This window comes from Coturnix japonica, chromosome 6, assembly GCF_001577835.2.
Source record: "Coturnix japonica isolate 7356 chromosome 6, Coturnix japonica 2.1, whole genome shotgun sequence".
NCBI lineage: Eukaryota > Metazoa > Chordata > Aves > Galliformes > Phasianidae > Coturnix > Coturnix japonica.
Window position 1 is genome coordinate 15,834,509 of NC_029521.1, and position 11,863 is coordinate 15,846,371.

At 41.4% G+C, this 11,863-nt stretch overlaps 1 protein-coding gene across 4 annotated transcripts in view; it reads right to left on the reverse strand.

Annotated features, from left to right (window-relative positions):
- Positions 1-11,442, reverse strand: part of ARHGAP22 (Rho GTPase activating protein 22) — a 118,384-nt gene extending 106,942 nt beyond the window's left edge. Inside the window, exon 1 of one of the 4 annotated variants that reach the window (XM_032445609.1) lies at positions 10,700-11,442. In XM_032445609.1, the coding sequence (XP_032301500.1) occupies positions 10,700-10,733 (34 nt within the window). In that variant the 5' untranslated portion in view covers positions 10,734-11,442. The remainder of the gene's footprint in view (positions 1-10,699) is intronic. The other 3 variants (XM_032445610.1, XM_015866665.2, XM_015866666.2) reach the window with 3 other exon arrangements.
- Positions 11,443-11,863: the final 421 nt, after the last annotated feature.

Below are 11,863 nucleotides of genomic sequence, written 5' to 3' on the forward strand. Positions count from 1 at the left end.
GAGGTCAGAAGAAAATTTTCACAAGTATGGTCTGTCCATATTACTGGGATCAAAATGCCTGCTCTGATAACCTGATCCAGTTCATCAAGTCTTTCATTCTTAATAGTAGCTATATATTCTTTGCACTCACCTACTTAACAGAATTATTGAATAGCAAAGCATAAAGAAGAACACAAATCAATAACTCAGACTCACACTCAGCAAATACTTCAAATGCTCTAGAGTTCTAATTGACTAATGCTTTCTCAGTAACTCCAGTTTGGAGTTACTTCTCACATTTTCATGAATTGATTATTGATTCGTCCACACAGAAAAATTCTAAGCAGGAATCATTACAAAAAGAATTCAAGCACCCTCTGGAGAAGCTGTTGAGCACTTACTTAAGACAGAGCAGCAGTACTGAAATGCCAACTGCAGGACATGTCCACTCAGGTGCAGTGAAAGAGTTACCACACATCAAGATTTCAACAAACCACATATACCCACGTCTTTGTTGTTCCATGGCTGCTAACAGTGAGCCAAGCATCTTTTTGCAATGACATGTCATTAAATAGCAAGAATCAGAACTGCAGACCATGAAAATACTTGCATGACTGGAAGTAATGCTGGCAGACAGAAGTTCTCTCTCACTGCACCTAGGTATGAAGAGGGACTATGAGCAGAGATAGTCACATAATAAACATCAGCTATATCAACACTTGGGATACACCAAATAAGCTCAACATCTGCCTCTACCCATTAACAAAGCACCATGGACTTCAACAAGAGTGCCTCTGCAATTCAGACATGCCTCCCAGCAATATGCACATTACCGCTTACTCATGACCTTGACTGTCTACCTTAAACATGCATATAACCAGAGATAACTTCTCTGCTACAGTTCATTCTTATCCATATCATCCCCATTTAGTGATCTCAATCCTACCTAAAAGCATTCAATAATCTCTTCTGCTCCCTTTCCCCTGCTCAGAGCTCTGAACACCTACTACAGATCCAAAGAGTAAATGAGAACCTACTTAATCAGGAACATCAAAATAAATCAAATCAATGCAGTTCAATACCAATTAAAGCTCTGGCTTTTTGAAGTTTCATCAACAGTTAGACTAAATCAGAAGACCCATTATAATCAGTTCTGATTGACCGCCTATCCCCCAGCACAGACACCTTGCTCCAGTACTCTTTCATCTTAATGACATAGTGACACCACATTATTTAAGACAACCATTATTTTAAAATACTAGTCATAAAAGGAAGAGATCTCCTACTGTAGTCAATATTGTCTGTTCTTTAATATACTGTTTCAATAAAAAGGTGCATTTCCTTCCAAAGAAGTTGGGGGGAAAAAAAAATATTTCCTTCATATTTGTTTTCTGTCTCTTATACACATCTACATTTGCATTTGATTGCAAAGATACCACAGCCAGTCAGCACAAAAAAATCCAAGAGACTTCCACAGCAATTTGAGAATTTATCATCTTGAAATACAGCAAAGAAATTAAAGGCAGAATGCTTGAAGTGATCAGCAATAAGATATATAGGCAACTAGAAGGATATCAGTTTAAATAAACTAGCAATGACTTTTTGTTCCCTGAAGCCAAACAAGTGTCACAATCTGTACAGAACCATCAGGCTGCTACACAGCCAAGCATTTGCCCACATTTTACGACCAGGAGGACATGCATTACATTCAGGCACTGTGTATATGCCAGCATCCTTGTGCTGGAAGAATTAAGAACTACATTATGTCCACTTGGGACTGCAGCATCTCTCAGACATGACGGCACAACTGAAAACTTCAAATTAAATAGAAAAGCTCAAAAATCCTACTTTCACAAATGCACTGTAGACTATTTCATAGCATAGCACATACTTGGTTTAAGTTATGTCAGCAGTAAGAATACAGTAAACAAACTCACTGTTAAGCTGCTTCTTTGAAGAAAGGAAAAGAGAAGGGAACTGCATGTGTGCCAAGGAGTTGCAAACCATCAGACTGTATGCATTCTACATGTCAGCATATTTTAAAGGTGTACATCCTGCCAGAACAGAAGGCAAGATTTCCCACTAGCTCAGGTTAGGACACCCACACAACACTGCTGTGTATATAGCACCATGAGGTACTGAAAACTGCAGAACTGCAATGCTCTGAATGCTTCTTCCAGGGTGTAATATCTCAAGCAGAGTAACACTCATTTAAGTTTGCCTATAGCTTTTTCAGAGTCAGAGCTAGCTCAGATCTGATGCATGCATCTTCAATAAAAATGAAAGATTTTCTTAGTCAAACATATTTAAATATAATTAACTAAATCCTGCAATCAGTACATCAGAGCCCCAAATTCAATATGCTGTGTACTTTGCTACTGCAAGGCTAAGTTAAAGACCATTGATAGTCAGCCTAAGTACGGAAACATGTTCCCAGCAGAAGTCCGTTTTAATGGACAGGTCCGCACCATGCTGTGATAATTCCCAGTGGAACTACCACTGACTGTTCAGAGGACAAGAGAGTACTTACATTATACCCATCTACTGAGTCGCTTTTAAGCATGCCTGTATGGCTAAAGGGCAGTACAAGTCTATAGCAATGCCAAGCACAAGCTCTTAGCTCACAGGGAACTTCGGAAGCATCTCTTGAAAGCATCCATAATCTCCATCTGGTTAGCTAGAACTGCCTACCTGGCAAGCACTGTTAAACTCACATCCCACTGCTGGCAAAGCTCTGTAGTTCCTTGGGCAGACACACTGGGCTACAACTCACTGTTTCCACAAGAGTGAAGTTTTACTCCCCTCTTCCTACACCCACACTCCTATTCCTTCTGATCCACCCAGCCTTATGTTCCTACACTTCAATGAGCTCAGATCTTTCTATAAGAAAGATAAGTAAGTGATTTCAGATTTTTCTCTCCCTACAATTTCAGTAAGACAAACCAGTCAGAGGTGGATGCCCCACCCCTGAAGGCATTCAAGGCAAAGCTGGATGTAGCTCTGGACAACCTGGTCTAGCAGCTGGCAACTGTGCCCACAGTACAGGGGCTGAAACAAGATTATTTTCAAGGTCCTTTTCAGTCCAGGCCATTCTGATTCTATGATCACATAAGACTATATATATAAATAGATTGTGTCCTCTCTACAGCCAGTGAAAGTAGAGATGTCCAACTCACAAGCTTGCACAGCTTACACCACAGCCTCCTCCCTACCCCAAACCATCATGGCAGTGGCTACCCAGCACCAACTGAACATTAGTGCACTATTAATCACACCCAGGCTGAAATCAAGGCATGGGGAGGGCACTATGCAGGGCTAACTTGAAATACAGTAAATAATCTTATGTATTTTGATACATTGGCTAAACACAGTTCTGTGACTGGCAAAAAAAAAAAAACAACAACAAAAAACAAAAAAAACACAGCTATGCTTTCTGTTTTGATAAAGGAATTTGTGAATATTTCAAGACTGCCCAAAAAAATCAACTTTTTTGTACATTTGCAACCCCATTTTCATTTAAGAAATACATTTTTCAAACTGTATAGAGTTGCAATCAGACAGTCAACTCAACTCTGATCATGTCTCTTTTAACAGACTTCTATAAAAGAAAAATACCCCCCACTTCACAGAAACACCTTGCTCATGTCACTGCTTTTGACAGTATGCACATTTGTGAACCAACTACTGTAAAGGATGAAGCACAGGAAAAGTAGAATTTCATTTAAATACTTTCTGATGAGCACCTTGAGAACTCACTATGAATCGCAACCACTGATCTAACCAGACTGATGCAGCAGTTTCACAAAAACAATGTCAAACATCCCACTAATTTACTTCATGTTGCTTTTTTTTTTTTAACTGTTTCAGTAATAAAAAAAATGCATAAGTAATAAAATTTATTAAGTATATTTTATATTCTACAAAGGCTGCTATGAAAGTGATGCCTCTATACCATTTTGTCTCTGCATAGTAGATGGCAGCAGAGGGGCAGACTGACAAAATAGTACCTGACATGCAAGCACATGTGAAATAAGCAAGTTACTGTGCTCTTCTTATCTTAGATTCCATGAAGATAAATAGGAGGCACTACTTTCAGAGCAACCTACATAAATGCAGCCCAAGACAATTACTCTTCAATCAAGGCGGCCCAAGCAAGCCAAAAAGGTTGGACACCTATGAGTGAACGCCTCTGGTAATCTTCACAGCAGATAAGGCTTCAAGACCTTAACAGCTTAACCAGTCATAGCAGACTGAGTGGCTAACAAAAAGTTCTCATCAAAACATATTTCAGCAAGTACTACAAATGTGCCAGCACCAAGCATTATGGAATCAAGTCTGTAGCTCCTCAGCACTACAGATATGGTACACAGGTCTGCCGCAGCAAGAGATCAAGCTACCCGTATATTCCACATTCACCTGTGTGTTTAACATATTTGCTACCTGTGACGCAGAAAGCACATGGTCCATATCATTGAGATACCACAGTAGCTGCCAGCACGGCTGTTACCTCACACCAACTGGAATCATTTGTCTGTCACACGCTGTAAGACACACCCAAAATTATTTGGAACTGAAAAATTCTAACTAGAGATAGAAAAAACTTAATCAGAACTTTCTGTTGGCAAGTGGCAGTAACACTGAAGTAACAACACTGCCGAGCCACTTTTAGCTGTGAAGCCTCCTCAGATTCCTCCATTATTCTATATTCCTCATTTGTCTCACCCCAGCATCAAGTAGGTATTAAATTAGGGAATTTTACCAACAGTGCAATGTGCCTGTTTCAACATTCATTACATCTGCTTCCAATGCACAAATAGTGCCTATTACCCTCTCTGTACATCATGTTACTCAATGACTTGACTTACTGACAAGTTTACTGATCTGGGGGACAAAAATAGAAATCTGGGAATTACTCCTACATCTCATACTCTGGGCATAAGAACCTCACTTAATTTAAGTGTGTCTGTAACAAGGTATTAACAATTATTAAAGATGGTCCACAAAAGGTATGCATTCAAATATGAATATTCAATATAAATTCCAAAAAGACAACTATCCTACTGAAGCAGAAATACGATGGATCAGACACAGAAGCTGAGGTGTCGCTCATCATGAGTTCAGTAAAATCTTTCTCTAACACCACAGGTTATGGAAGGTCAGCTTTGCTTTGTTAATTGTGATGTGCTGTTTTTCACAAAGATAACTGCTGTTTGTAAGTTGCGGAGCTTTTATACAATACAAGCAGAAATAACTTTAAACACATGCTCTAAGAGAAAAGATGCTTTGAGGAACTTTTTTTCACCTCCAAGGAATACCTCACACTCCCTCTCTTTAGCTCTTCATTAAGATCCATTTACTCTTTTGGCCATGAGGGACACACAGAGAAGCCCAGCGGAAGGAACATACATTAGAAAGACTGCCTCAGTTTCCCTCCTCCACATTAGTTTTAAATACCTTGAACACATGCAAACCTAGGCAAGGATCCTTTCCTCTTTCTGCTCAACAGATGTTTCTTACTGTAACTTCATCAAGGGGTTTCCCCTTGGGAGTGGTGTGGGAGGACCTACGTCATTACCTAAAACTACCTTTGCCTATAACACATAAACCTGAAAGAAGTATTGTTTGTATTGCTGTGCTTGCTTTCTAGTTACCATGAATACAGGCCTTGCAATGAAAAAGAAATACATTTATATAAGCACTGGAAGTAGCAGGTGACAGCCCTCTCTGGAATACAGCTCTGAAAACTACCTCTCCTGTCCCAAAATATTGCTCTTTTAAGGAAGGGCTGCAGCAGGCAGCTGAGCTTCTCCTCTAATGGTGGCTCTCCCATGCCAGCTGCAGCTAGTTACAGTGATTGCTCCCTGGCAGGGAGGTGCACTTCCACCTGCATTGGTGGGCACTCAGGAGCTAAAGGAAGATCTTGTGGGAGTTCACAGCTCCCAGGCTGTTTTATTTGGTTGCAGGAGTACAAGGCTGGGTGTTATCATTTGCTTGGTAAGCTGGAGGTGCAAAGGTGCTGGCTGCCCACACGCTTTGGGAAAGTTGTATGCAACATCAACTCCTCAAAGCAGAGCTGCTGAGTGGGGCTGTGGAGGACTCTGAGCACCTCTTTGCAAAGCTGAGAGGCTGCAGCTGCAAAGCTGTGGTTTGGTGAAAGGGACTACAAGAGCAGCAGTTCTCCTTTTCTGCCTTTCTCTGGTGAGGGAAACAAGAGCTCTTCACACAGCATGATTTTGAAGAGGATACAGTCTGAAGAGCCTGCACCTGGCAGTCCCTGAGGCTTAGGGCTTGATCAGCATTATGGCACTGGTGCCTGTTCAGAGAAATCACTAGCATGGCAGGAGTTGAGGGGCTAGATTCCACCAGTTCTGTCTGTACACCAGAATAGAAATATGACACTGAACTGTTGTGCATAGGGCAAAAGGATTGCCACCTCTTTGTGGAGAGCTCAGAGGAAAGCTAGAAGCTGGAGGGTTGATGCCTCAGCAAACAGAGAATCCCAATTGCGCTTTGAGACTGTTCAGCTGCTTCTGGGACTTTATGAAATATATTTATTTCACTGTTCCTTTTCTCTCTGCCATATCTTTTTGTTCATAAATTGAGTTTCTCCTTTTTGTTGAAATCTCCTTTAACCACTTTTTGTTCCCTTGTTGGGCCTTACTTCATCTTTGCTCACTGTACAGACTGTCCGTCTATCTGTGCCCGCTACTGGGAGTAGACTGCTGACAGTTAGATGAGGTCTAAGCCCTGGAACCTGAAGCATGTCAGTGACACTGAAGGACTACTAATTGGCTAGGCCAAGTATGATTTTGATTAAGCAGCATCTTCTGACAGAGACAGAAGTTACTTCCAGTTATCTAAAGATGCCAGTTTCATTTTTCTGTAAGTGTTAAAGATTATCAAAACTTATTCCTAGGCCTGGCAAATCTATACTAGATTAGAACTTGTGAAAGCCTTCTGCTGTGATTACAACAGCCTTGAAGAAGTGATTAATAATTTAATTTCCTTTAGACAGGAATTTTAATTTTTTAAAAAGGTGTGACCCCAATGGCTCCAAGTTTCTGGTACAGGAAAAGTTCTTACAGGCAAACCCAGTTTTATACCTTTATGTTAATTCAATTAACCTGATGCCCTCCATCTGCTCAAGAACTAAGGCTGGAAGTTTGCATTCAGACATCTAAGCCCTTCTTAGCTGGTGAATTCTTATGGCATTAGGTGTGCTTGGATGACAGAAAATGTCCACCAAAAGCTGCTGAATAAGAAGAAAGGATAATGCCATACTTTTTCCATAGTACACTAAACTTTAAGAAACTTGAAACAAGCTCTCGTTCTGCTTTGACTTTCTTTAGTTCAGAGTGTAAGTATTAACTATGAAATGTTTCATGTGCAAAGGTAAATCCATTATGAATTGCAAAGTTCTAAGATACAGGTGTGAAGTTTTGGCCAGTTAAGTAATGGACTGACCAAATAGGTTATCAAATACATTTTGACACACCTTTCTACTCTCAAATCTGTCTAGACTTAGCCAACCACCTCAAACTACTAGGATGGGAACTGACAGACAGAACATACAATCATGTATCCTTAATGCCATAAGAAATCGTTAAAGTATAGGGTTATTCATGCTCCTGTAGTCAAAGATGCAGTATTCCATTAAAAAATTCGGCACCATTGTAAAACCACTGAATACTAAAAAGCTACCTGTCCTCACTGCAGACACATGAAGCTTACTTTGTATGTGTGCACACTCCCAAACGGGAGTAATAATACTTTACACTCTAAAGCTCCTCCTGGCAAGATTATATCTACTACTGTTAGAAATATTTTAAGTATGCTAAAGCCCACTTTGCATTAAAATTGAATTATGATGAGTTTGAGAGAAGGAAAAATGAGAGGAATAATGCAGTTCTACTACAGGAATGTTGGAGGATACCTGAAGGGAAAAAAAAAAAAAAAAAAAAGTCTGTTCGCAGCAGGCTACCTAGCCAAAATACTTCCCATCATCTTCTGTAGTCTTAACAGAGACATGAATGTGCAGCCAAACAGAGATAATAGATCAGAGAAGTGTAGACAATTCCATAATGTCAGACACCCACTAGTACAAAGACCCAGTCAGGTTTATTCTTTTCGCCTATACAACTGTGATAGCCTGTCCCGAAAACAGGAATAATGCAAAGAATCTGCCATGTCAGCAGGTAACCCTCTTGCTATGGAAGGCAGTCTCATCATAACATGGAAGAATAAATGCACAAGCTTGTAGTCAGTCTGGCTTCCATTTCCTTGTCTATTTAAATGCAGCTGTCAGGTATAGTCTACTTAATTTCCAAGCCAAGGAGCAAATGCTTTGCTTCATTTTTTTTCAAATCATAATGAGAAATGAAACAAAAAAGCATTCCTTGAGACTGAAGGAGTTTGAAAACTGCTTTCCATGCTCTCCACACTTAAATTTCTCTTGCCTCTGAAAGACAAGATTTCTGTGGAGCATCATAGTAAGTGACAAGAATGTGAAAACCGGAGATTGTTTTCCACTACAGTCACTTCTTTCACAATCTTGAACTCCATCAATTGCTGTACATAAACCACTGTAAATGAAAAAAATGCAAAAGCCATTCAGGTCTAACCAGGATAAACGCTTTTGCAGAAGGCTCATTTAGGCACATTAAGATTTTTAGACTTCAAGATTCTACACCTTCCTAAACTTTATGAAAAGGTAAAGCACCTCTTGAATGCATGTGTCTGAGTTACAGATGCTGATAAGCTCCACATTATACTGACAGTTACCCCTAGAAAAGCAAATTACCTTTGTTCTCTACCATGCCTTTTGCAGACATTAAGAGCTTCACTCCCATATGTCAGGCTAAAGTCCAGACTCAACACTCTAAAAGACTTAATGTCTTTAAACCCAGGACCTACTCACACAGACACGGAGAGCCTGAAGCAAACGCAGACACAGTTGCTTGAGTAATTCAAGCACAATAAAATTACACAAAACACATCTCTAGGTTCAGTTTCATTCCTGACTCCCATCACACTCAAGTGAACCCAGAATTTCTATCCAGAGCATCCTTTTTTTTTTTTTTTTCCCAGTCTGCCTACAGAAACCACACTGCCCCCCTTACACAACTATGTAATCACTAGCAAAGCTAACAGCTTGCCTCTACTTTGAGGTCAAAGCTCAAGCAGCATCTTGCAGATCACCAGACTTCGTTGATACTTGCTGCCAGCAAAAGATGCTCACAGCCCTCTTCAGGGCTTCATTTGTTCACCCTTTGCCACCTGAATATTTGTTAACAATCCAAACAGAGTGCAGGAAGCATTAACTACCATTTTATATTCACATCTGTTTTGCAGGATGAAACACTTACCTTCAAGAGGAATTCAGCATCTTCACTCCTTATTTACAACTCCTGTGAACAAGGGCTACAGAGAAAGGCACACTACATTTTGTTCCCTAAGCATCAGTAACCCACAGCAATCTAGGATACCGGTCCCATAAATAGACTTCAATATATATAACATATTCTCTTCTTGATTTATTAAATAATGCAAAAGCCCAGCATATAGTTATGAAAGTTTATGTACCCTGTCCTGCCAGAGTTCCTGTACCATTGTAGTGTCATAAGGTATGAATTGCCTCACCAGAGCATTAATAACACAGGAACACTGGATAGACAATAAATATATTGAAGACTGGAAGATGAGGCACCCCTTAGAAGGGGAATTACAAAGATGCAGCCCCTACAAAAGACATGCTGAAGTTCTACAAAATCATGCAGCTTAAATAGAAGTTCAAATTAATTTATTGCAGGTGAGATCGTATATATGCAATCCAGATGGCAAGAAGCTAAGACTCTGCTATTTAATAGGTTGACAGTAATTAAGGACTGTTAAGAATGAAATACCACTTTTACATACATATGATCTGATGTGATATTCTGCTGAAAAAAAATTGTCTCAGAATCACAGCAGATGGAACTAGTGGCACTTTCCTACTTTATTACATTGGCATGCCTAACGAAAAATCAAATCCTTACATACTGTAAGTACAACTGTATCTGCTTTAGCTCTGAAATGACATTAATCTGGTTCTGTTTCTGATGGGCGGGTAGATATCCTCCTGAGACTGCCATTAGTCTGCGAATAGCAAAGATATTCAACAAATGCCAGATCAAGCAGGGAGCTGGTGCTGCAGCAAGAGATCACACAGCACCTCCTCAGCCACAGCATCTTCTCTAGGAGAGCCAGCACAGAGGCACCAGCCATGCCGAACTCTACTTGGTCACCTTACAAACACCACACACTGTGGCTCACAGGTCTGAATGACTACTTTAAGCAGCTGCAGCAAACCCAAGGGAGGTTTTCCTTCCTTTTGCCCACAGCTCACACTGAGCTACTTTCCCCACCTTCTGCTTCCTGCCCTGGAGGAATTGAACAAACTGCTTCTCCAACATGCCACACGTAAACTTATCATACCTGTCTCCAATCTCTATCAAGAATTTCAGCATTAGGATCACAACACCAACAATAATCATGGGGGTGCAAAGACTCCATCAAGTCCCAGAACAGAATACAGTTTTTTAATTATCACTGCTGTGATGCCCTTACATTGCAGGTGAATCCTGCGGACAAGTCCCCTCCCTCTTACCCTTTATTTCTCCCAGCCCTCCCCTTGACCAGCTGGGTGCCCGGGAAGAGTCTCCCCACCGCCGGACGGACTCACCTCTCTTGGCCTGCCGGATCCTGGGGCTCAGCATACTCCTGCCCGGCCGCCGCCCCGTGCATCGCCAGCCGCTCTCCGCCGCTCCGCTCCCAGCTCTGCCTCGGGGGCGACGCTTCACGTGGGGCTAAATAAACTGTAATGCATTATTTATCTGGCCTCGAATTAATTCCCATCCAAACTAAGCATTAAGTGCCTCGGTAATTACTGCCGATAAATCACTAGCACGCAGACACGAGGGCTGGACCTGGCTCCTCCTGCTAATTGGCCGTGCATCAGTGTTATTAATATGCCTCTTTCAGGGAGCAACGTCGATCCTGCATCCCCCCTCCGCATCTTCCTCTTGTCGCGCTCAACAGACACTTCGATTCGACAAGCATCGGGAGCTGAATGTCTCCCAGCCCGAATTAGGGGAAATAAGGGCACAAAGCACACGCCGAGGAGCTTGCGCATCTGATAAGGTGGTGCCTTAAAAGAAATACAGAGCGTTCTGGTCCACAGGGCAGACGCGTGCTGGGTTGCCGCTGAGAACTGCCTGCTGAGTACGGCGTGCAGGGAGGACACAAGGGCTGTAGCCCTACTGAGTAGGATTCTGTCGAGAGCCAGGGAGCTGAGAGAAACGACAGTTATTGCAGGGAAAAGAAATAGCTCTTCCCTACCCGGGTGGGATGGATACAAGGCAAAGACATCATTCCATCTGCTGATCCCTCGTGAGCTTTTGTATTCCTTGCTAAGGTGGGAGGCAAAGTTTGCAGTTCAGGATACAGAAAATACAGTCAATAAGATAGCTAGATACTGTTAATTAGTATGCACGAGCTATAAATTGATAGCTAGATGATAATTGAATCCAACTGAATAACTGACACATCCTGCCCTTGGGCTTCTCGATATAACCACTTCCTGACAGTCCCTATCTCTTATGTAGTATGCCTTCCTACAACATAGAAAAGTGGGTAAATATTTCCCTGGTAAAGTGCACGCCCCGCAGGTTTGCATTGCTGAGTCACACTAACAAAAAGCATCTGAGATAGACAGCTTGCTGTTTTGCAAAGATTCATCACATCTTCTACCTTGAATTCTGGCCATATTATATCTCTAATAGTGGAAGAGGTTCTTTGTCTATCTAGAGACTGTGCTTCCCAGTTTGCAGGCTGCAGCGGTAGCTGA